This window comes from Perca flavescens, chromosome 17, assembly GCF_004354835.1.
Source record: "Perca flavescens isolate YP-PL-M2 chromosome 17, PFLA_1.0, whole genome shotgun sequence".
In the NCBI taxonomy this organism is placed as follows: domain Eukaryota; kingdom Metazoa; phylum Chordata; class Actinopteri; order Perciformes; family Percidae; genus Perca; species Perca flavescens.
The window spans coordinates 18476410-18502956 of NC_041347.1; the positions used below are offsets into that span (position 1 = coordinate 18476410).

At 41.9% G+C, this 26547-nt stretch overlaps 1 protein-coding gene across 2 annotated transcripts; it reads right to left on the reverse strand.

The window, feature by feature from the left end:
* LOC114572403 (semaphorin-4G) lies at positions 1 to 26458 on the reverse strand. 2 transcript variants are annotated; one of them, XM_028604015.1, is made up of 17 exons: positions 26033 to 26458; positions 21491 to 21778; positions 15258 to 15406; positions 12892 to 12954; positions 12665 to 12763; positions 12372 to 12465; positions 12179 to 12292; positions 11414 to 11568; positions 9891 to 10066; positions 8466 to 8610; positions 7472 to 7694; positions 6823 to 6938; positions 6579 to 6733; positions 5276 to 5334; positions 2216 to 4809; positions 1589 to 1688; positions 1 to 985 (listed from the first exon to the last, which is right to left on the reverse strand). In XM_028604015.1, exons 2-15 carry the CDS (start codon positions 21645 to 21647, stop codon positions 3800 to 3802), a joined length of 2715 nt encoding a protein of 904 aa, XP_028459816.1. In that variant the 5' UTR covers positions 21648 to 21778; positions 26033 to 26458; the 3' UTR covers positions 1 to 985; positions 1589 to 1688; positions 2216 to 3799. The 2 variants fall into 2 exon arrangements, with proteins under 2 accessions (XP_028459816.1, XP_028459815.1); XM_028604014.1 differs by lacking the exon at positions 1589 to 1688.
* Between the last annotated feature and the right edge of the window lie 89 nt (positions 26459 to 26547).

The following is a 26547-nucleotide window of genomic DNA, read 5'->3' on the forward strand; positions in this document are numbered from 1 at the left end:
TTGAAGTACAAAGTTTTATTTTAACTCTTTATGACTGAAATGTGATAAAACCCACGGTTATTCTTTGTGTCAGTTTAGTAAAAGAATTAGCTGTGTGCACAAATGGACATGCAAATGGAGATCAAAACTCATAAGTGGCCATTACAGTGACAGATAAACTGAATGATCCCTAATTAATAGGTTAGAGTGAATACGTACATTGGTGTATTTTTCCTCCTATTAGTAGGTTATACATATTAAATTATGTGGTGCTGGTAAAGCCTCTGCATGCTTTTGGCTACCGTGCTTCTATTTATTACGTTTTGTGCAACACAGGCGACTTGTGACCCCCTTGTCACGAGGGTGTCTCACAAGTAGCACTTAAACAGCAACAATGACATTAACTTCCAAAAGAGAATGTACAAAATTACAAAATAAATAGTTTTCTTCCTTCCTTTCTTTTTTTTTTTTTTTTTTTTTTTTTTTTATCTTTTTTTCTGGTTTTGCAATAAAATAGACTCAACGTTTTTATAAAAACATCCACCCATGGCACTTTTCATTAATATTAAGATGAGTCCTTGTAGTTTCTTAGACTTAAAGAAAAAACAGCAGTGTCAAAATATAATTCATGCAGCAAGTGTGAGAATAAAACCGTTATATGTCGAGTTTGGTCTACAAAGTTTGCATCAAACAGAGGAGAGGATGCTCTCTGCACACAAAGAGCTGCTGTCTGAAGAACAACCGTTGCTCGATAAGACACTGCAGCCAACAATTTTCATTCCAGTTGTGGGGAAGCAGAGCTGGAGGTTCAGAGACTCTCATGCTGAAGCCCTTATTCAGCTTCTCTTTCTCTTCTGGCTCAGCTGTCCACTAATGATGCTGAATGTCATTTCACTGCTCATTAAAAGAACATCTGCAGCGGGTCCTGCCACCCGACGCTAGTGGAGACACGGTGTCCTCGAGAATGAAATTAAGAGAAACTCAAACTGACCTATGCACATCAGACCTGCAATGAGAAAGGAGAGTAAAAATATTCAACCAATGTTACATACCCCATTAGGAGACCATAAGGAACAGTGTGAAATACCCTATATAATCAGTCTATCACCCCTTTAAAAGCAGCACAAGTATTAACACACAAGTATTAACATTTAACTAACACTCAGTTTAAGTGTTTTTGCAGGAGTATGGAATGAAAACGCCCCATCGTCATGTTTGCCTTCTCTTGTGCTTTGAAATGAGGTCAAAAGGCTTTAATGAAGGCTTTTAATGTCCAAAGTGTGCAGCTACGACTTCTCCTTTCATGTCTTTGATCAGTGCCACTGATGGGAAAGCCTGGCTTATTGCAAACCACAGCAGCACGTACAGTGTCTCACACCCTGACATCACAGGCTTGTTAGATTCAATCAAAAGTGCAGCAGTGCAAGTGTGCCTAGGATCACCTTATGGTGGTGTATGAATGGCTATATTTGCATATAAGCATACAATGTATACTTGTGTATAAATTTTATGTATACCATTTTGACATAATACAAAGCCCCAGTTGACCTTGGGGGTAGAGAAAAAATAATTAGAGGCTGTAAATCTCCAGGGAAGATCTCTAACTCACTCTGTCTCTTCTCTCCCTCCTTCAGCAATAAGGTCAGACGAGTGTTTAATTAATGCTGCCCTCTGATAGAAGATCAACAGGCGGAAGCAGCAAGAGGACACTGATAAGGAAAATAAACAGTGTGATATTGAATGATAATGACCAAACTAGTCTAAAGGTGAACTTGTGATGTAAGCCAAAACTGTAAAAGAAATGTCAAGAATGAAACTGAGCGCCATAGAGAGTCAAGCATGAAGCTCCTCCGTCACCCTGATTTCTAGAAATTAAGCCTTAGAGTTTGTTTTAATGCCGTCCATGGTTGGGTCCCTCTCGTAAATGAAATATGCTGTTTGAGGTGATACAGTACATCTGTGAATCAGACTGTAGCAGATGTTTTCATTCGGGCATCTCTGAACCTAAACTGTTGCACAAATCACAAACAACCCAACAGTCAGGTCAACAAGCTGTTACGTACAGATGGATTGCAATCCAGTAAACAGAGATAACACTGTGCTCCCAATGTTCTGCATGTATCCAGTCTTTAAAACACTGTTGTGACCATGCAACTCCATGATCTATTATTTTAAGTGCTTGTTTGGCAAAGTGACTGTGTAGGACAGGTGTTAGTAAGATATAAAAATGATTTACCTTGGATATTTTTGGCAAACGCTGAGCCCCATAGTCTGTCATTCTGCGTTAAAGTCTATTGCAGGGTGTTACTCAGCGGTGGATTGAGGCTCAGCTGAGACACAGTCAGTGTTTTCCTTCTAAACCACTCGTGTCAAACAAGGTCCAGCAGACAAAGCTGTAGCCTTCACTGCTGCAGCTCTTCATACTGAGAAACGACCAATCAAAAAGCTCCTCCAGCCTGCTGGTTGTTGACAGGTTGCAGAGTCAGATTCCATAATAGTGTCTTTTACCTTTCTCGAAGCGCTTTAAAAACGTGCATTAAAATCGATAATACGGTCATATTTTCTTCGGGTTGTCTATTAACACTTGGTGAAATAATCATTATTTAATATTCTTTAAATTATGTAAAGGTTAAATAACATTATTTCCTTGTTTATTCTTCAATAGCTTGTGAATTATGGACCCATATAATGTTTATGTAAATGTATGTTTCACTTGTTAGTGCAGACATGACTTATACTTTAAAATGAGGCCAAAATAAGGCTTCACCCTTTAAAACCATTTATGATGAACTGTGAGCCTCAGCTGCAGCTGTAAAGTACAGTTATGCATATTTGTGTTTGCAAATATTCTAACAGTAGTTAAAAGTTTACCTGCATATCGGGTAAGTACCAACAAATGGCGGCAGTCAAAAGTTATTGATTTAATTTCTTACCATTTTTAACACATGTAAATGGCTATTTGAATTATTAAAATAGTCATTCATTAATAATTAAATAAGGTACATTATGTCATTAATGATTCATATAAAACAATGAAATAAATTAATACATTTTCAATTACTTAACGCCAAATAATGGTTAATAATAATATTAAATAATGATTAGTTCACCATTTCTTAATGATGGCTGGTGTAATGTATTATGTGCTGTTACGGTTTGTTGTTGTTTGTTGGTTATTGCAATTGATTAAGTCAGTATTTAAAGTGAAAACATTGCAAACCAAACTCCCTCGCTCACCACGTCAAGCCCCCCTTTAAAATGTATAAAGTGTGAATGTCATGTTTTAAAAATGCATAGGCCATCTGTGCACTTGTTAGTGCAAACAAACTTTGGCTAGCTGCCCTCCAAATTAAATCGAGCCAAATATGGCCGCCACACAGCAGAAGCCTTCACGTGTATTTATATTCCCATGGGGCTCCACGGTGGAGTCTGTGTGTCCCGCTTTGTGCTTTGTCAGCGATCAGAGATCTTTGTGTGGCTGAGATCTAAGCCCTAATACTCGGATCATATTAAACTGACTGGGCATGATTTAGGTGAGGTAGATTGCACTTGCTTTCCACTTCATGCTCGGCCCTTCACTGGCATTTCTCATTCTCACGTTATGCATTGGGCAAATTGGGAATTTAGGTCGACAAAGCAGCTCAAAAAGGTTAAAAAAAACAAAACAGGAATGTCTGTGGACTTGTAAAAAAAATCCAAAGTAAAGAATGTAGTAGTAGACTCTCTCATTGCTTTAGTCGTCCAATGAGTGTCATGACAGGCACTTCAGTACCAGGTAAGAACACAGTAGTCCTCCCACCACAGGGGGAGCTACATCTCTCTACACGGAGCTCTCGTCCGGCCTGGGCAGCAGCTGAGTGTGCTTCCTCTTCTCTAAGATCCTGTTGAGCTCCTCGGCAAAGGAGTAGCAGAGTGGTGACGTGCTTTCAGACTCGCTCTGCCTCAGCAGCACGTAGCTGTTGCCGTTCATCCTCCTCAGGACACTGGGCAGCGTGGCCGACAGCCCGTTGGGGAAGTCACACTCTGGAGAGGGATGTTGCGGGGTTGGTGGGAGAGGAGGGGCTGGGGGAGGAGTCTCCTTATTGGATGATGGGTGACCCTCACCGGGGACGATCTGGAGGAAGCCTCCGTCCTGGATGTCGCCGTTGTGCTGCTTTGAAACTCCATTACAAATACCGTTGCCGTTACAGTGGCTTGAGATGGTCTTCAGCTCCATGTGGGAGGAGTTTCTGTGCCGTTTTCTGTGCTTGTTGGGCCTCTTACTGTTCGGGTAGGCAGAAGCTGCGGCTCGTATGGAGTACTTCCCTCTGTTGCCCACTCGCAGGCAGACACCCACATAGACAAGGACCACAGTGAGGACCACACACAGGCCTCCGAGGATGGTGATGAGGGACAGATACATGGCCTCCATGTTCCTGGGGGAGAGCAGCTCTGAGTGGGGGAGGTGAGGGGCCGGGGGTGGTGGCAGGGGCCTCTCAGGGGACGGACGCTCAGTGGGTGCTGGCAGGGTGGCAAAGAAACTGGAATGGTCTTCCGTTGGCTCAACAGGTGGGGGAGGGGGCAGGTCCAGGCGGATGCTGATGTTGTAGCTAACTATGGCAACCTTGATATTGTTCTCAACAGCGTAGCAGGTGTACAGCCCGCTCTGGTCCTGCCGGGCCTCGATGATCAGCAGGCCGTCTGTGCCGGTTCTGAAGCCAGAGTTGAGACCGTAGCCCTGCAGCTCGCTGCCATCCCGAGTCCAGAGGGGCGTCGCCAGGTTGGAGCTGAGCTCACACTGCAGCAGCACGTCGTCACCCACCCGCACAGAACGGCTCCGCACCACAATTTCTGCAACACACATATTAATACAAGGAGTCTCATTTTATATGTGAATTAATTATCTACTAAATGTATCAAAGGCTGTCCAAAGTTATTGAGACATCAATTCCAAATCTTTTCATTCCTGCCATCCTTTTAACTTGTACAGGTGAGAACAACAAAGGGGCAGAGATGAGGCTACATTTTATCAGACTGAAATTGTGAGGAGATGGAAGGCATTTGTCTGCCTTGAATATCAAACAGATTTGTCTCCAGAGATGGCAAAAATGTGATTAAAGAAGGGAGAAGAGGATTTTGCCAATGCGGTGTGCATAATCAACTTTCAAAGAGGCCTTCATGCCATCTGATGACAACTATGCATCTTTTGAGTCCTTCCTAACAATCTCTATTTTTAATCTCCCTTTCATCGTTCACTGCGTTAAAAGCAACTTTCTTTAGGCAGCACCACCTAGCTGCAGATGAGATTTCTGTGTACCATTTTGTGTATTTTCACATCCTTTGCTCCCCTGCTGGATGTCCTGGATTAAAGTGGATCTGTGAAGAGAGAGAAAACATAATAACTATCAGTACAAAGAATAAACATGTGCTTATCTTGTTATGTTACAACTAGGGTTGGGAACCAAAACTCGGTGCCAATAGGGAACCGGTGCCGACGTAAACGGTAGTAACGAGACCGAATAAGAACGAAAGTTTCGGTGCCTCATTTCGGTGCCTGACTTTACACTACACCTGACAGCATGTAACGTTAGCCTACCTTTAGCTAGCAGCTGGATTAATCACGGTTAAAATGCTGACAGCTAACGTTAAACAGTGTAAAGTGTGACTGTATTTCACTGTGGAGGACTTCTACAGCGGGATGTAACAGTCTGCTCTGCAGCGCAGCAGCTGCCATTGTCACAATTCATAGATATACAGTATGTTTATATGGTCGGAATTAAACAACACAGACGGTGAGTTCACTTGCAGCTGCCGTTGTCGGAATTAAACAACACAGACGGTGCGTTCACTTGCAGCTGCCATTGTCGGAATTAAACAACACAGATTCACTTAAAACTGGTAGCCTCGTGGTGCATTGACAGTAATTGTAAAATACCCTTTTCCCATCTGGGGTTCAACAGCAATTTACTGGTGAAATAAGTTATTGTTATTGTTATAATTATTACGTTATTATTAAATCTTTAATTTTGACCATGGCCTTAGCAATAAACAAGTCACTGACTGTTGTTTACTACCCTTATTTTTTTTTTTTTTTTTTTTTTACTTTATTAAAAGTACCGGTTCAGGCACCGTTTAAGCACCGGCACAGTTTTAAAAGTATCGATTTAGCACCGAAAAAAAAAAAAAAAAAAAACGATACCCAACCCTAGTTATTTCTACTTTGTGCTATATTCTGTCTCATATAATTTATTGCTTCCATAAGCACTTTCTACTGAGTAAGCAAATCTGTTGAGGTTAAAACAGTACACCGCTGCATTCTATGTTTAGTAGAACAGACAGCATCAACTTTCTGCTTATGCAACAGTTCTGGAAGCTGACACTGTGACAGGGCACTGTGATACTTGAGGTTAATCAAATCACACACACACACACACACACACACACACACACACACACACACACACACACACACACACACACACACACACACACACACACACACACACACACACACACACACACACACACACACACACACACACACACACACACACACACACACACACACACACACACACACACACACACACACACACACACACACACACACACACACACACCTGTCTGCTTGTGCCATTATGTCTACACACTGGGCTCCGTTCCAGGCACAGTGAGGGTCCCTGGCAAAGACACAGTCGTAGCAGGAGGCGTATCTACGACAGTTAGAGAGGGGAAGCTGCACCACGCCTGATGGAGAGCCCACGTACACACTCATCTGGTGGGGAGAAAGAAGCTTTAAATACTGCAGGGCCGAGATTACTCCTCCTTACATGTGTTTGTGCATGTGATGGTCAAATCCACTACCTGTTTTGCAGATAGCAGCAGGTTGTTAACAGGTTGGGGTTCCTCAAACAGTTGAACCTCCTCGATAATGTGAAGCTGACCCTCAATTTCTACAGCTTTATGTAACCAGCCTTCATCTGATTGACACATACAAAGAGTAGAAACATTAGAATTAAAAAGGATCATACCAACATGCAGTAGCCTGTACTACCAGCAGAATTTAGAGGGGATGGGATGAGGAGGTGGGAGGGGCGAGCTAGCCTTGTTTTGTTTGAAAATACTTTGAACGTCAACAAAAGTGCCGTCACCCAACATCGCTTAGAGCACCTTTAAGGCAAGGCAAGGCAGCTTTATTTGTATAGCACAATTTTAACAACAGGGCAATTCAAAGTGCTTTACATAAAACATTAGCACATATTTGTATTTCGTAAATTGTTGTTTTGTTGATTTTGGCAGATTTTGCTACCTTTAAAGTAAGCCAGGCTCCCTGTTTCCAGTATTCATGCTAAGCTAATCTAACGGTCTCTTGGCTGTACTGTAGGTTCATATTTAGTGTACAGACATTAAAGACAATCTTCTGGTTTAACTTTCAACAAGTATTTTCTAAAATAAGTCTAACTATTTCTTTAACAGATTGCACAAGTAATACCTTACATGAACTCAAACACACCTGTGCCCATGTACAATACATGGTATGTTTTTCCATCCAAGCCTTGGATCATGTGCACGGCCATGTGTGTGTAGTCTGTAGACCGCCTAAACAAAAGGGGACGTCTGTCTGAAGGTTGGACCTGCTGGGACATCAGAGGATGCCTCCTGACAAAATTCAGCACATCATCAGGCAGAGAGGTGGAGAAGTTTATTCCCTTGTCCCTCAGAGCGTCTGTTATACACTGTAGGAAAAGAAACCAAAGAAAGCGATGAGAGAAGGGATAGTGAGCAAGTAACTAGGCACGATGTGGGCTGCAGGGAAAAGAGACATTTTTGGCTCATTTGTAATAAAGTTCTCTGTAAATAGAAACGCATAGTGGAAGGCAGAGAGGATGTCACAAGGCTTAGCGAGATGGTCTGCAGGGAAAATTAAGGGATCATGAAGAAAATGCGAGCCTGTGGAAGATAGTGTTTGGGGAAAATGCTACTATTCACACGGACAACAATGAGCCTGTGTGAGGTCAGCAGTCGGCTTGATCTGACATGTGGGCGACTCAGCTCTCTCTGCACCTGACTAAGGGAACAACTTCCCTTCAACCAACTCCTCTAAGAGGCTTTCATGCTCCCAAGTTAAAGCCCTTGACCGCTTCTCCTTTCGGTTTAATAGCAAAGTTAAAATTAAGTCCCACAAAGTGACACTACAGTGATAATGTCTGCTCCTGCCGCACTAAGCCATTGTCGCCAAAGCTACGGGCTAGAGTTAATCGCCATGGAAATGGGTTTCAGTGACATAAGCTGCTTGTGTTTTGAGCCTCATCGTTGAGGCTGCCATTCTCTATCATTTTCCCTCCATCTCTTCTCCTGCATCCTTACTTTGGATCAGTTTCATCTGCTCTCTGTTGTGGTTTTGTGGTTTGAGTCCTTGAGGCAGAGAAAGAGGAGATATTTCTTCTGGGCTTCTTCTTTTGTTTAAGAGAGGGCAGTAGTGCCTGTCTGTGTGCATGTGTGTTTACCGTTCCAGGTCGTGGGTCAGGGATCTTTCCAGTGTATTCTTTCCACTTAAAGCCAGAGTCCTGGTTCTCCATGTAGGGTCCTTGAAAGGCCTCTTGGACTTCAGACAGGGAGAAACGACACACTGCAGATGCCTTCACGTTTTTCCTACACACACACACACACACACACACACACACACACACACACACACACACACACACACACACACACACACACACACACACACACACAAATAACAGCAGTAAACCCAGTGTTGCCATAGGGACAGCAGTAGAAGTACAGTAGATCAGTGGCTCACTTAAAAGATGGAAAGAGACAAATGGGAGGAAAGCACATGGGACGGGAGAGGGGATAAGCACTGTCAGAGATAGTACAAAGATGATTAGAAGTCATACGTCTCTGAGAAGAGTACGAGGGAAGGAGGAGAGAATTACAAAAATGGTTTCATAAAAGGTGTAGTACGAGTTAGAGACAGGAGAGGTGGAGCTCAAGAGGAGACCGCAGCATCCCAATAACAAAAATGCTGTTTGTTTATGTTTTCCACACCACAAAATGTATTACATCCGATACATTCTTGCAGTGAATGAACTACGTTAAAAAGTGGAAACTAGTTTGTACAAAGGGCCATTACAGTTATAATCTTTAAAGGTCCTATGACATGGTGCTTTTTGGATGCTTTTATATTGGCCTTAATGGTCCCTTAATACTGTATCTGAAGTCTCTTTCCTGAAATTCAGCCTCGGTGCAGAATTACAGCCACCAGAGCCAGTCCCACAATAAGCTTTCCTTAGTATGTGCCATTTCTGTGTCTGTAGCTTTAAATGCTATTGAGGAGAGGGGGGGCAAGGTGGAGGGTGGGGGTGTGGCCTTGACCAACTGCCACTTTGCTCTTTTGCCAGCCATGATGTCTCTCACTTTCTCATGGGCGGGCCAAATTCTATGGGCGGACAAAGCAGATGCAATTATTTATGCCTGACTTCGTTATTTAAACAACAGGAGTTTGGTTGGTTGTGCTGTAAACGGATTCCCCAGTTGCCCTTCTGTTGTATTTCTGACAAAGTAGCTGCTCAGTTGGGTATTTGGTCTATTATTAGACCGCACTCGCTGTTACCACGGTAACCACAGGTGTCACCAAATCCACCAGGACTGAAATCTTACGGACTACAACTTTAACTTCTTTTAAGTCAATCTAAATCTGCATGTCTAATTAACATTCTCTCCTCAAACTGCCCTAAAATTCCTCCATCTAACTTCTTTTTTCCACATCGTTTGGATAAAGTTAAGTTCTCCTCTCTTTCATCTTGTCCCTTCGACTGCCTCAATGTATTGATTGCTGCCTTTCATCTTTATCTCCCTCATTTACATTTGCATCCTCAAAGTCCCTGTCAGTCAGAGACCTTGACAACACACAAGTTCCCACTCACCACTCGAGGCCGAAGATGCCGTAGAAGAGCGTGTCCTGCGGCGTGAGGCCAGGCATGACAAACACGCTGCGCAGCATGTTGAAGTGGAAGTCGTACTCGGGCAGAGAACACGTCAGCCTGGCCTTGAGGAAGGACGTCCACCGTTTCTGGAGAGTTAAACGGCCTCCCCGGTCCCCCTGAGGGAAGAAGGGTGGGAGAGAAAGGAGAAAGAGGAGGAGGAGGGAGATGAGAGGGTCATATGAGGTAAGGCCTGGATAAATGAAAAACAGACCGAACACCCGGCTCAAGGTGGTACACAATGGGAAGTGAACCTCCTAAAGAGTGCAACAGATGGCATGGGAGAGCAATAACAATACTTTCAATAAGATTATGGGTCCCCATGCCATAGGTAAGACTCCCCACTGCAATCTACAGATTTTGTGTGTGTGTGTGTGTGTGTGTGTGTTCCACAGCAGATTGCAGCACATCTTAAGGTTAAAAAATTCTTGACAAATTCACAATGGAAAAGCTTGACTCAAGATCATGATGATTTTTGAAATCCAGCAACTGACATCATCTTGCCCTTTGATTTTAACCTTTAATGTATTCAGCCTGTGGCAAATAACAAACGTCACACATGCTGCCCCAAAACATTTCTATTAATATGAAAAAACAAACATGCTTCCAAGCTTTCAAGGAGAGAATTTGTGAGCTGACTTTAAAGTGATACACACTTACAGCACTTACTTAAAAAAAAAAAAAAAGTTAAATTAATAAATATTTTTATTTTATCTCTTTTCGGTGTTGTAATTTGTAGACGGCCCTAAGCACTCTTACGCCGGTAGCAGCAGCAGCAGCAGCAGCCAACAGGCAAGTGTTATTTACATAAACTTCTGGTGTACTTACAAACTTTCCAATCCATCGTTTTATGACTACATAACCTATTTGTACAACTGTAGAAGTTTGGTATCATTTTGGGCATTATTAGTGGGATCATTTACAAGATACAAACGTGGATCCATTAGCGCCTGCACTAAACTATTCAGCTGATCACGCTAACTCTCCCAATGTTAGACCCAGGTGAAAAAAGCTTCTGGGGGGGATATTTGGCTTGAGGTCATGGTGCAAAGGACCCTAGGGTGAAATTACTCCAAACCATCACTTTAAGATGCCATAGTAGAGAACAACAAGGTTATTACACTGTACAGTTAGCTCACACTATTCTTAACTCCTTCCTGGGCAGCATGAAATGTAAATCATTCACATTTTAGGCATCAGAGGATACAAAACAGTCCACCTCTCCCTTGCAGTCATCCATCCCTTCTCACTCCGAGCCACACTGACTCTGCAACCCATTCATCAGCTACACAGTCTGCTCTTCTAATCACACTGGGGCCTTGTTACAAATGCATTCCCCATCCAGCACCTCATCTGTTATAGCACCCTCTCCTATCATCAACCAAGACTTCACTCAAGCTAGTCTAATGCAAAGCTTCACTCCCAGTTGTAAATCATATCCTACATCTTTTTAAATCTGCACTCACCTTACAAACGCGCGCCACTCGGGCCACCCGGTTATGGCTGTTGGTTGTGGTCTGCTCCTGGCTCCTCTCGGTGAAGAAGTAGTAGATCTTGTCATCATCACCGGTGCTGCTGCCCAAACTCTCCCTCACCAATGTCGAGCCCACAAAGTTTGCCTCTGTAATGAGGGAGAAAAAAGAATGAATGGAATGAAACTGGGTATAGTAGATTCCTGAACAAAAAAACGTACGTAGTATTCTACCTGTCCACCTAAGGTGAAGAAAGGAATGGCAAACACAGACGGTGAAATCGTAAAGTCAAAAAGGAGAGGATGTTAGGATGCTTCAGTTATCTGCAAAACATCATGTTTTGAGTAATTTAAACCCAAAACCAGGTGTCTGGAGGAATATATTAACAACACTAGGAGTCTACAGTCATGCTAGTAGCTCAAAACCACAAATGGACAAAGTGTTGGACAGACTGACTGGGACTTAACACAGAATTGTCATTACTTGTGATCTTTACATGTAAAACTAAGTTGTAATGCTTTAAGAATTAGTGGAGCAAGGTAGGAGTCAGGAAAGTTAAATAATGCATTATTGATCAACTGGAGCTGATAAAAAAATCAGTATCTGAGTTGCTGTGGCTACTTCAGCAGATTAGGTGCTTGTCAGTATGGAGGCTTAAACATTGTGTTAGCTGGTTGACTGACAGAAGCTCTGACCACTTAGACCACCCTGCCACCTAAACAGGCTAAAGGGCTTTTTCATTCCAGGAGATTAACCCACCATTCAGCCAACGTGTGGGAGCATCTTCTGTCTTTAGTGTGGGAGATGGAGAGTTGCGGCGGATATCTGGAAAGCTCCTGAACTCATACTGGGAAGCTGTATACATCTGCTGGTCTGGAGTAAAAAAAATGTATCACTTTCTTCAGTTTTTAGTAAAAGTCTGGACGTGACTGACAACTGTTGAAGGGCTTACCGATGATGAGGGCAGTGTAGCCTGTTGTCGGGCCGTAGGGACATTTGTCTTTGCCTTCTTCAGGCTGAGATGACATCACAAACCTCTCCTTCTCCTATACAGGACAAAACATTTGGGTAAAGAGTAAGGCATTTAGATCCACCTTGAAACCACAAATGAGGAATCAGAAAAACCCCATATGTATTCAGTAAATGCAAATAGCAAACTGATAGATAAACATTATAGTAAGAAATTAAATATGAAATGTATTCAACAGTACTGGAAGGGCTGTAATGTGTATTGCATTGACATACTATGTATGCACAGAGGGGACTGAAGGCATGAGTCCCACACATGTAGAGATGAGTCGAGTTGAACGTCTGGAGGAATCGGATGTGATTAAAACACTCCGTCTGGAAAAAGGAAGAGAAAGACGGAAAAAATGGAGAGGAAACGAATATCAATACATACTGTAGTAGAGAACCAAATGCAAAAAAATCAAAAGAAAGAACTGAGGGAGAAAGAGAAATTAAATGCCTACCTTATTGTCTTTTCCCTTGAGCAGACACTGTAGCTTTTGCTCGGGAGAGGCTTCCCACTCAATCTAATACACACCACATAACATACAGCAAGACAGAAAAAGCACACAAATTGGATGGTTTCTAGTACTATGACTTGCATACATTTTAGCAAAATACTACCAATCTGACAGCAGATGAATGGAGAGTGATCTTCTTGTTGCTTTAATAATTCATATATTTGAAATGTTGACCTCACTGCATCTGAATTTCCATTCATTCATTTTATCATAATACAGGACAACATTAAAAGTAACATCTATTGTGTTACATTCAAACTGGCCTGCCTCAGTTAAAAACTGATTTAAAGCAGGTTCGTGTTCTGCAGCACATAAAAGACAGAATCTCATTACAATACAAATTAAAAATAGAAACAAGACAAAAAGAAAACATAAGCAGCTACAAAAACAAAACAGCCACAATTCAATATGTTGTTGAACAGCAGCATTTTTTAACTCTTCTTTAACAAAGAAAGTTGTAACAGGTGTGTTTAGAGCAGGAGAAGTAGGAGTGCATGCAAGGGAATGTTATGCACACACCAGCAATTTATACTTTATGACAGACATCATTGCTGTATTAACATGATAATTAGCATAATAGCTCATCACCAGGTAACAAACACAGCAGCAGGACAAGTGAAAGAGGATTTTTAGCTTCTAGGAGTGCGTAAAGGGACAGTTAACTTTAATGCTATCATTCTGCAACATGCAATGGTTTAAGAACTAGATGCTGACAATGCTGACAAAGTAAACGGAAATGGACAAATGTTGCCAATAGCTATGGACATCATTTATAAGTTACTAGTGCAGTGGCCGTTGAAAATGTGCCTGTTTGGAACTGCCGATTGCTTGGCCTGTGGTACTGATGCTTGTAGAATTCATCAAAACCAAATTGTAGCCCAAAATTACTTACAGAAGGACCCCAAACCACTTCAAATGCAACTCCCCTGTATACCCTACTACTAACTTACTGATTTACCTGACCGAGAATATTGCAGATTGAGAATGTAATCACAAAATATCACAATGAAAATGTGGAGTAATCAGACATTAGCGTCATGGACTCAGTGCGCTACCCACCTGGCCCGTTATGAGCGCTAATCACCAGACGTTTTGTGTGTGCGTGCGTGTGTGTGTGTGCGCAGAGAAAGAGAGAGAGAGAGGGAGAGGGACGGTGTTGTCTCGTGTTGTATGAGGGGTCCAAGCCTGAGACGGTACCACTAACTTACAGATTTACCTGACAGAGAACGTTGCAGTTCCCGTTATGAGCGCAAAACAGCACATATCTGCGTTCATCAACCATCAGAACCTGTGTGTGTGTGTGTGTGTGCGCGCAGAGAGAGAGAGAGAGAGACGGTCTTGTGTCTTATGAGCGCTAAACAGCACATATCTGCGTTAATCACCACCAGAACTGGACTGTTTGTGTGTGTGTGTGTGTGCAGAGAGAGAGAGAGAGAGAGAGAGAGAGAGAGAGAGAGAGAGAGAGAGAGAGAGAGAGAGAGAGAGAGATCATGTAGTATGAGTGACTCATAGGTTAATTTAAAGAGTCGGGTGAAAGATCAGTGAGTCACGACTCAAACAGGTTTAGGGCTCAGTCAGTGTGCATGCAGTGTGAGGGGGAGTGGCCAGCGGCTAGAGCGGCAAAAGCCAATGTGTGCTTGTTTTACCTGTAACAATATCTTTTGCATTTCTAATCCAAACAACGTCAAACTTGGAACTGCACTTACTCGTGGCCGTAGCAAGACACTTGTCAAGTTTGAAATCCATCGGACTAATGGTTCGAGATATATACGCCACACACACACACACACACACACACACACACACACACACACACACACACACACACACACACACACACACACACACACACACACACACACACACACACACACACACACACACACACACACACACACACACACACACACACACACACACACACACACACACACACACACACACACACACACACACACACACACACACACACACACACACACACACACACACACACCTTAAGATTTCAGATCTACTTGATTATGGTGACACCTAAGAATATCTTATCTGAAAGGAGTCCCAGAGTTCTAATTAAAATGACACATTTATCAATCAGCGTAGGCAGGAAACATGCTCTCTGCAGCTAATAATATACAATATGCAAGTTTATGCAGCAAGATGCTCCTGTGGTGAAACAGTTTGCCTCAAAATGAAATATTTTTGCCTCAAAGAGTTCCTGCATTGTGGAATGCAAATGAAGCGGTGGTAGAGTTAAAGGTATGGCAGCTGAGGAGCACAACATGCAGCAACACAGAAACAAACAAACTCACAGTGAGAACAGAGCTGACTGAAATGTCAGAGGCATTGAGCGCGAATACAGCCCCCCGGGCCCCGACGTAGAGACGCTCACTGTCAGCCTCCAGGAACATGGTGCTGTAGTGGACTGCAGAGGATTGGAAACGTCTGCAGCCCTGGAGACCTGAGAGAGGAGAGGAGAGGAGAGGTTTTTTTGGTTTTTAAAGTCCCTTTATTGGACCAATTCCAGATAAGATTCACAGTCACAGAAAATCAACAGACACAAAACAAAGAAAAAAGAAACCAATTGTTGTTAATGAATGTGACTTGTCCCCCTGACCGGTTCTGCCACATCTATTTATCAAAACAGCTACTAATGTATTTAAAAAAATACAGCATAGACAACAAAGACACCAGACAGGCTGAATCAGCGATTAGACTGGTTATTTTATAGATGACACACTCAAAATTAGTAAGAACAAAAAACAGGTTTTCTTTTGTTGTTGTACTTCCTCAGATAATATCAGTGGCTTATCCCCAGTGGGATTATTTGTCAATACAAGTGGGTGAAACAGCCTGATTCTCATTCATAAGGCAACACCCATTACAATCTGGGCATATCTCAGCACAATTACTGTCCTCTGCTGCTATTAATTATGGTCTGTCTCTCTCAACTGTGGGTCAACAAAGAATACTTTTCAAAGAAAAAGCATCCTCTGTTAACATTAATTTCATCAAATACTCTATTAGAGACTGATTACTGTATTATGTACACCTAAATACAAAAAAAGCTTTTATTGTCATCCGGATTTTTATATGATGATTTGAACAAAATACAATGAAAGAGTCCACACTGTTGGATATTCATAAACTAACACACATCTCCCTGACTGCCTTTAGAAAAGCCCACAAATGTGCATAACGTTCTTGCCATCAGAGTTGGGGCATAAGCATGAGCACTTTTTCAATCAAAACTGACTGCATGAGAATAAAGGGAGGAATAGAAATCTGTTATGGATTTTTCGCTGTATGATTGCCAAACATCAGTGCAAAATGGTAAGAAGGCCTCATTCTTTGATTCTGAGGGAATCACTTTAAAATTGGAGATTCTTTTTTAGACTGCTAGAAATAAAAATTATTCTATTAAACTCTATTATACTGTAGCTGCACAGAAAATCACTTTACATGACCTCACAGTTCCCTGCGTTTAGTCAGAAATGAGGGTCAGATAGAAAAGTATTTTCAATTGCTCTGTACGTATGTCTGGCACATATTGCAGAATTGACAAATAAAGTTGACTTGACTTGAAAAAATACACAATACCTAACAAAATGGGAGAAGCAAGATACATTATCAATAGCTGCTTCTTGACAGCATTAATATCCTTTAAGATTGCGTATCTACTAACATTCCCTTGCACAGTTTTAGTGCTGAAAGTATTCGTCAATTATTGATTAGTTGTCAGACAGAAAATTAATCACCAACAATTTTTTATGATCAATTGTTCGCACCGACCGCCTAATTGCAAGAAGCATGAAACATGTTTAAGAGTCTACAGCCACGCTAGCAGCTCTGTGAGGCAGTACTCAACGGAGGCTGATGAAAAACTCATGAGTTTTGCAGGTTAACCCTAACCCATAAACCAAAGTATTGAACAAATTGAAATTTTGGTCAGATGATACCTCTATCTGAAAAGTCAGAGATCACCAAAGTTGTCAAAACTCATCCTGAGGGGTATATAACCTTTACAGTATGAAATAATCTAGTCTAATTAAAACAGCAAGATCTCTTTTGCAAGATACTATAGACCTGAGTATACAAAAACAAACCTAGTTGTGGAGACATTTCACTCAAAACCACAAATATACACCACATGGTGGCGCTAGAGGAAAATTCAGATTCATCAAAATCAAAAATAGTTCTTTGGTGGACCATTGCTATACATAAGAGCCCCGCTGCTAGCATAAATAAAATTACACATTTGTTGGTTCCAACGTCACAGAATTTGCTTTTCTCAGTTTTATATATACTGTAGCTATATATTAACCTGACTCCGCCAGATGGATTGCTTCGCATTTGCTTGGCATATCCATCTGGGAACTTTCCGTTGGAGAACTTTTGGGAAGGGGCGGAATACTGGTTATTTGATTGGATGAACCATCTGTCTATCACCTATGTTGGTGATAGACGGGCCAAATCAACCAATCAGATCCACGAAGCGTATGAAAATACAACCACAAGCCCGCCCCTGCTGCTGCGGGCAAAGCATAGCTCGTAAGCTCAGCATGCAAGCAACATGTCGGTAAAGGATATTTGCCGTTTGTGTAATGAGAATTTAGGAATAAAAGTCACCATTTCAGGTTCCCGGACCATATTCCAAAAGAAGGATCCAAGAGAAAAAAAGCATTAGCGAGCGGCTAACAGAATTAGGGCTACCGCTGGCTGATAATACTGGTTAGCTGATTGGATAAACCATCGGTCTATCACCACCTAACCCACCTCAAAACCAACGCTGATTGGCCCGGTCGTTTGGCTAACGGCTCCAAATTTTCTCTGCCTCAAGATGCCAGACTGATCTGCAAGTGGACGGTCTCACGAGGCTAGCTATATATAGCCCTGACCAGAAATTAAATTATAACCCCACATTGGACAATAAAAGCCAAGGGATTATGCTTATCCTACACAACTCTCCTGAGGAAGAAGAAGATAATGAAAAGAGGCCCAACACAACATCAGATTTCAGAGATCCACTTCTGCTTAATGTGGGTTTCTGTTGTTCAAGGTTTCATTGCTTTGTGTGCATGTCCCCCGTTCAGTTTTCCAGGCTATATTGGGATGCATCTGTTTTGACAGGACAAGATACTAATGACGTTCACTCATACAAACACTCAGCAAAGAGACATGCTGTACAGCACGCACATGTACACACACTTACTCTACAAGTCAAGAAGTCACTCGCTGCAGTCATAAATTGCCAGAGAGTCATGTAAGTTCTAAACACAAGATCTATCCAGACTCCTCTTAGCTTAGGGTAACACACACACACACACACACACACACACACACACACACACACACACACACACACACACACACACACACACACACACACACACACACACACACACACACACACACACACACACACACCATTGTCTAATCTGACATGACTAATGCTGAGCAGGTTATACTATCAGCTGGGGTGGAGTGTTGACAGCAATTAAGAGCCATAGAAACTTGAAAGCGATACACAGTAGCTCAAATCGGCCAAAGTGTCAAAGACTTCCTGCATCCTCAGCCACTGCACTTCCCCACCGAAGACTGCATGGTTATCAAGTAAGCTGCCATTTAGATTCCAATCAGTTGCTGCAAAACACAATCCACTCTGCTGACTTCAGCAGCAGCAGTCAGTTCCCATCACAGACTGCTCCTGGGTGATCAGGTGTCAACTTTACCTCACCCACTCGCAGCAGGAGGAAGAGGAGTATTACCTGTACGGGATTTTCAAAACAATAGCTTTTCCTAAGTGATACAAGTGCTTCATTGTGAGTGAAGACATTGCATTACAGCAGAGGCAACACCTATGTTTCCTCAGAGTAACCTGAGCAATAGGACACATAATGCCGGACAGCTGGACCCAGGTAACTGAAAACAACCTCTCTGAGAGTGTGATGCAGCAAAGAAAGATTTAGTAGCTATTATTGGCAGCACATTTTAGCCTCGGCTTACAAGATTGTGTGAGAATAGGCACGTTTGATTCAAGCTATTAGGGAGAGAAAAAGAGCGAGAGAGGCAGATAGAGGAAGCCCAGATGATATTATTTACTGAGCAAACACTTGGAGGGACCTCAGCTGATCAGCACAGTACACAGTGTTCAGGGACAGCTAACGTTGTCACGTATTCCAGTCGAGCTTTACGCCACTAGTTTTGTACAGTAGGCTCTCTGCAGCCTGCAGTTTGAAATGCTGCAGAGATGTGCGCCGCGAGCGAAAGCGGCACAAGAGAGAAATAGCTTATTTTATGAATTTTTTTTTTTTTAACAGCAATTGAGTTCTAAAGCACAAATAAATAACCGTAAAACGGTCAGATGATTTAGTGGAGACAGGTGATCTTATAGTTTTATTCTCCTTCTCCTCTGCATTTCATTCATTGCAGGTGCAGCTGTGAACTAGGAAGTAGGCTACTCTAGTATCGATTTATGACAATTTCAGGACAAGGGGAGAACATTTCTCTTTGTTTCATAACAATAAATGTAGAGTAAGGCTTTGCTGTCGGCTTTCCCCTCATTACCAACCCATGACATAATTTGTCCCACCCCGGTTGTTTGCAACCATGGTCGTGTGCAAAAATGACATTGAAATCGACCTGCATCCGACCCAGCTCTCGACCTAGATCACGAAGCTTAGTCAATCAACACAGTTAACCCCTTCAAACACAAAGTCAATCCTGGTTCAAACTAGAGATGGTCCGATACCATTTTTTGCTTCCTGATACCAATTCCGATACCTGACCTTGCGTATCGGCCGATACCGAGTACCGATCCGATACCAGTGGGTCATATGTTTTATTATGTTTTAACAACTGTATACTACTATCCCTGTATGGATGTGATATGATTTCTATCTTTGTTGTCTGTCTGGCTCAGGTTAAACTCTTTGTAAAACATGAACAAACACAAACAATGAATGTCGTACAACTTTCTTTTATTCTCCAGTTTGACAGTCAGTTATAACGGAAAAAGAACATAAATAAACTACTTTAACGTAGATTTTCTTTAGGGCTTTATTACGTGGCTTCCCGATACCGATACCAGCGTTTTAGGCAGTATCGGAGCCGATACCGATACTGGTATCGGTATCGGAACATCTCTAGTTCAAACCTGGTTGAGCCCTCGGCGTGAAAGGGGTATCGGAGCATTCAGACGTGCCGACAGGCAACACTGAATAAACAAAGTAAAATCCACCAATTGTAATTCTCTAAATACTCTAAATTCCCCTAAATACAGGTTGAAATCAGTGTGCGTGATGAAAAGGTATTTAGATGAACACCAGTTTACATTCTATTTGACAACCTGCTATCTCTCTCTGTTTTGCCAGCTTTTAGCCTCCTGGCTCCTCAAAATTGAGCACTGGAATTCGTCAAATTAATAACTATTAACGACGACCCTCCCAACTTTACTTATGGTGATTTGCAATGAGAAGAGAACACAGGTGTGTGTGTGTTTGACCGTGTGCATGTGTGATTTAACTACCCCACACAGGTTTGGAGGCTTGGCTTTTAGGTTGCTAAGAAACAGAGATTAAATGGATTAGAGGTAAATTTGCATATCGAACTCTTCTCATCAGGAAAAGGGAAGCAAAAGAAACAAAGACTAGAGGTAAAGGCGAGGTGAAGGAATTAAAAGGAGGGCAGTGCAGCCATGAAAAGTAAAAACTAATAAAGAAAACATTGAGGAAAAAAGACAGCGCTTAGGTGCAAAGGCAGAGCGATGGATGGTAGAGGAGGGCGAGTGGTTGAGAGAGTGATAGGGCAGCAGACAAGCAGATAAGCTGTGTAGGAGGACCTGTGGGCAGGCTTGAGCACTAACCGATGATTTACAGAAACTGAGATAAAGGTATCAAGAGAGGTTCATAGTAAGAAGAGGAACAGAAGGGAAAAAAGATGGATAATGAGTGTAAGTAGGTGATGTATTGTGTGAAACGCAACTGTTTAGAAAAGAGAAGGGGAGAGGAGGGAAATTGCTCTACAAGTAGATCTTACAAAGTGAATTTGGCCAAGAGTCAAAGTGGAGACATGAGAAAATGTCTTTCACAGGTCTGTGTCAAATAAAGTCCAGGATCAGGTAACAGTACTGATCTGGAGAATCACACACACAGTATACACACTTGCCCACACATGCAGAGAAGAAAAATACTGTATACAGCCATCTTGCGCTGTACTACAACAGTTGTCATGGTTACGTTGCTTCTGAACTACCTACAGTGGTGTCAGTCTCCCTGGATGCTCCGCAGGGATCCAAGTGTAAGCACTTCACTCATCTGCCTCTATCTCTGTAACACCTCAGACAACATGCCATCACTCTCACAAGGTAAATGAATAAAAATCACACTTTGGTAAAAAAAAAAAAAGAAATCATGATTGACAATTGTACTACAGAAAGAGACTGAACATAAAAAGAGTTTATCTCCAAATATAGATTATCTCCGACATCCTGGTAAATTTTAGAACAACCACTGCATCCCACCCGTGTGCCTGTGTCGGTGCTTACCACTGCTCAACACGGTGACGCGTGGAGTCACATCCAGGTCCAGCGGTGTTCTGAATGGGTAGCCGGCTGTTGCACACACCCAGCAGCTCAGCAGCAGCAGCAGCAGCAGCAGCACCGCAGAGGATCTCGCTCCCTGCATCTCCGCAGAGCGTCTCATGGGACACACACTCTCCGACCAGAAGGCACTCACACAAACATATTCACCCTACGATTTACACAAACACTCACTGGCATTGGAAGGCAAGCAGGCAACTTCCTTCACTGTGCTGTAGAGAGGACTGAAGGAACCTGAAAAAAAAAAAAAAAAAAAAAAAACAACAACAGTATTAGTAGTCATGTCTACACTGGAAGAAACACAAAATGGGCACTGTGAGTGAAAGCTTCACCTCAAAATCTCAGAGAAGTTGAAAAAGAAGGAATGCTGGTGAAGTTGAGTGGCACAGTTCAAACACATTAAATGAGCTTATGTGGAGGATTTCACAAGGATGACAACAGAAATATGAAAGAGACACAAAGTGCATTCGCTAAATACAATGCTGGGGGCTTTCGTAGATAAATGGCACTGTGTGAGACTGGGACCGGCTCTCCATGTTGCAAAGTCTTGCAGTGTGTGAGCAGCAGCTGCCCAGTCTAAACACATGACTGCAAATATCTTTAACCAAACAATGACTGTCAAACAGAGCTACGTGCCGATATCACAAGCAAACACTTGAGGATTTAACAGCGATGTGGAGCAATCCAGATCGATACGGTGTGAAACCAGTTCAAACAGCAGACGTAGGTGAGCCAAATCCACAAGGGGAAACATAGTTAAATATGATTATCTTTAAGATGTGTGTTGTGAATGTTTTTCCAGCAGGACGGACACAAAGACACACAGACACACACACACACACACTTTTACAAAACAATCAATTCACGAATTCATTGATTCATTTTCTATCTTCCTGCTGTCTCCAGTGCCTGTGTGTCAAAACAGGGACAAATGGTCCTAGTTTTGCAATTGAATCTGTGTTGGGCCAGCTACCAAAAAGGTATTGTTGTCAGAAAATAAAAGAGAAAGGCAGTGAGTTTAAGGTGAATTTGTTTAGTGCTGAAACAATTAACCAATTAGTCAATCGACAGAAAATGAATCAAACATTTGCTGCTTTACAATGTTTTACTCGGTCAAATAAAATACCTTTGGGTTGGGGACTTTGGTTGAACCAAACAAGCAATTTGAAAACGTCAACCTTTGATGGGCATCTTTCACTATTTTGTGACATTTCATAGACTAAACGAGTATTTGATTAATTGCAAAATAATCACTAGATTAATCAAAAATTATTTAAAATTATTTGTTAGTTTCTTGCATTAAAAAGATGACTTCTCAGCAGCTGGCTCTAAAGTCTTGGATGAGAAAGTGTTTTAAAAACCCATCCCTGATGGCACATTCATTATTCTGACAGAAAAGAAGTTTGAGATAAAAGTAAAGTCAACTAAATCTCCACAGTGATAGATTTTAGGCCTCTGCAAAGGGATATTTCTACTGTACTCAAGTGAAATGAAACCAACAGCTAGAAGGTAGGAAATCGATCTTAATGCTTTGGAAATGTTATATGGGGTGAAGAAAAAAAAACTCTGTATGCCTCTAAACCTCAGGATAATCGCAAAACACAGTGAAAACAAGGTTGCTTTTACAAGTTCCTGAAATGTAGCCGTTTGGGAAATACCACTTTTTCACTAGTATCAACTACTTTTTAAAAAAGGTTTTACCGCTCTCTTGTTCCCAAAATGGCAGATAAGAGACAGTAATGATCTCTTTCAGGATGTGCTACCTCTCCTGAAGCCTGTCAAACACTGTAAAGGTGTGCCAAACGCCCTCCCAGCCCCTTAAAAGGTGGCAGAGGAGGTGCACTCAGGGGCTCTTCATAAGTAATTTATCTGACTCATTCACACCAAATCACTCATATGGGCTGTCAGGGTCTATCCTTTCAGTCAATCAGGCAACACCCAGTGTCCTGATGTGGTCTTATAATCCTGAGAGAAAGAGTCTATCCAGATGGAATTGTTTCACAGGAATATGACATAAGTGAAAGAAAATGTGAAATCGAGAAAGCAGCGAGCAAGAAGGTAAAATACTTTCGCAAAGTCCAGCAGCGCAGAGCAAAGAGCCAGTAATTGTGACATTCCAGATTCTCTGTCATCTAAAATCCATTTCTCCTGACTTGCTGAGTACCCTGGACCCCCTAAATGCAGAAGCTTTCAATATTTAATTGGCCACTGAGAACACCAGTCAAAACTTGGAGCAAATGTAGAAAGAGATGTTGAAAATAAAATTAGGGTTGACCCAGAGGAAATCACAGTGACTCTACCACTCACAGCCTAACCTTTCTAATCTGTCTTCCTCCTGATCTCGCTGCCAGCTCTTAGTCCCAAGACATTCATTCACAGAGATGGATTTTATCAGGCAATTATAAAGTGTCTATAAACCTGCCTGAATGGAAGAGATTGGAGCAGTGTGGTGACAGCTCCATCAACAGACAACGATTGTCCCAAAGAACTTAAAACTCTCTATTTTTGAGTTGGGGGTGTGTGTGTGTGTGTGTGTGTTTACATGTTTGTGTGACAAATAGTAGAAAAGATTACAGTCAAAGCCATTGAACTGTTCTTCAACTGAGAGACAGACTGCTTTAAAAACGTTCTTGTTTCACAGACAGACAAAAGGAAGCCAACTGAATTGAACTCCATTTGTTCCCAGTACTGTAGCTTTAGGCTATACTTTGCATGGTCACTTTGTGAATGTAAGACTGGGCTCTTTAAACCGACAATGGAGATATTCTGACAACATGACAAAGGAGACAAAACTGTGAATGGTCAGTGTATTACTGAAATGTTCTTTACCATCATTTATAATTGTGCATCATAGAACCTAACAGCTTATTTGTGTCATTTATTTGAATCTTTCCACTCTCTGGTTCTCTCTGAGACCAGGTCTGGTCTGAGAACCAGATAGTTTAATGGAAGTCCAAATGTGGTAATGGTAAAGTCTAAAGTCTAGAGAGAGAAGTTTAGACCCTCAAATTCTCATTTAAGATAACAAGAGGCTTACAGTCAATTCAGACATGCCTTAAAATGCTGTTATTTAGAGTATATAACCTAAAATCCCAAATTTGCTTCAAAGGGTTTCACAATATTGACAGCATACAATGCCCTCTGTCTTAGACCCTTGATTCGGTGAGGAAAAGAATCCCTCTTCCAGTACAGACAGAAATCCAATAGATGATGATAGAAATAAAATATACTAAACTTACGCTGAAGAGAAGCAGAACTACAATATTAGACACATTGCAAAAAATATAAACATTAGGGTATATGGTACCACTTTTGTCATCTTGCATGAACATATAGCATGTTTGCAGTGTAGATGTAGCAAAGATAATACATTTCATTAAGATGTACGTTTGCTCCGTTTGGACTGTGCTAAATCCCACTGAGTGGCTGCAGCTGAATATTGAGTTACTCAAAACTAAAAGCATTGGTGAAGTCATTATAAGGGCACGATTAGAAAGGACCAACATTTGAATACTGTATGAGCTGAAAACCAGTTAAGATCCTTTGAAGAATGGGGTAAAATAAACAATAGGAAGAGAATATCAGGGACACTACATAACAAGGACATGCTTTGTGTTTTAGGATCACATATTTGCAAATCTTACACGTGTTTTCTTCCACTTACCAGAACAGTACGTCTTGAATTTTTAAAGACTAAGCAGGTAGGATAAGCTGGTTCCCTGGGTTTCCCTATACCCTACTGATTAGATCACAGTTACAAAACCATCAGCTTGGACAGGAGATGGCTGATTACCCAGCTTCAAAAGATCATGCTCTTAAAGCCCCTTCAACATCACCAATGTGTGATGTCTGATTTACTCTAAATCAGAGCTGTTCTTGCCACATTTTCCATATGACCCCCCAGGCTGCAGCTTTACTTTGCATGTTGACCAGTTCGCCCACATCCCTGTTGACGGGCTATCTTACTGATTGAAAGTCAGTCCACCAAATACAGCCCCTGATAAGTTGGCGAACAATGGGTCACTGGGTTTAAAATACAGCAATAATTCAATTTTACACACACACACACACACACACACACACACACACACACACACACACACACACACACACACACACACACACACACACACACACACACACTAATGATGCCAATTCTTGGCTCAGATTGTGATCTTACACCTGCCTGTATTGGCTCAACTCACAGGCAAATACCCCAATGAAACGTGTAATTACCCCATATTAGAGAATATTTTACAAATATCATAAGTCTGTCTACCATTGCAAGATTTTAGGATAGAAAAAAATATACCTCAACGACAAAGAATTATACCACACAACTAACTGTATGGCCATAGTAGAAACGTACCACAATAGAACAAAAATACCAAGATAAACTCACTACTAAGTACAGGTAGCCTATTTTATATGGTTAAATCTAGCTAGCTAAGCAACGGTCGTATAACGTTAATGTTCAGGGTGCCTTACCTGAATCAAGAGAATCCAAGAGAAAGATATCGGTAAGTTTCCTTGAGCTAAAGATAATCCAAGTGGACTTTAAACGCCGAAACACACTCCCAAACACCCACTGAACGACACACAATACTAACAGTGGGACTGACTCGAGGTTCTTCTCCACTCATTTGCCGTCACAGGTGGCCCGCCCTCCCACGACGTTCACTTCTTCGTCTTTTTTTCTTTTCCCTTCTCTTCACCAACCTCTGAATAGGGTAGTCCGGTCCATTTTTTCCACAAGCTCGTTGCTATTTGATGATGAGACGGTTCCTGGATCGTTGTGCCACTTTTTTTTGGAGAGGGGGCTATCACGAGCTCGATGACAGTTAGAATGAGGCAAAGTGAAAAAGGTGCAAGGATGCAACCTGTCCATTTTAATGCTGGAGGGTGGCGTCACACTGACACCTAGCGTGCACTGAGGGGATTACACACAACCAGGTGTGCTGATTATAGAAAATAGACACATTTAATGAAAGGTCCCATGGCAT

What these genes read in the sequence shown, in the direction of transcription:
- LOC114572403 (XM_028604014.1), bottom strand. Translation starts at nt 21,647, where the DNA reads ATGAGACGCTCTGCGGAGATGCAGGGAGCGAGATCCTCTGCGGTGCTG. An exon ending in CTGACCCACGACCTGGAACG is followed by an intron (nt 7,695 to 8,465) that starts GTAAACACACAT and finishes CTTTTCCTACAG; the next exon opens with TGTATAACAGACGCTCTGAG. An exon ending in ATAATGGCACAAGCAGACAG is followed by an intron (nt 5,335 to 6,578) that starts GTGTGTGTGTGT and finishes CTCTCTTCACAG; the next exon opens with ATCCACTTTAATCCAGGACA.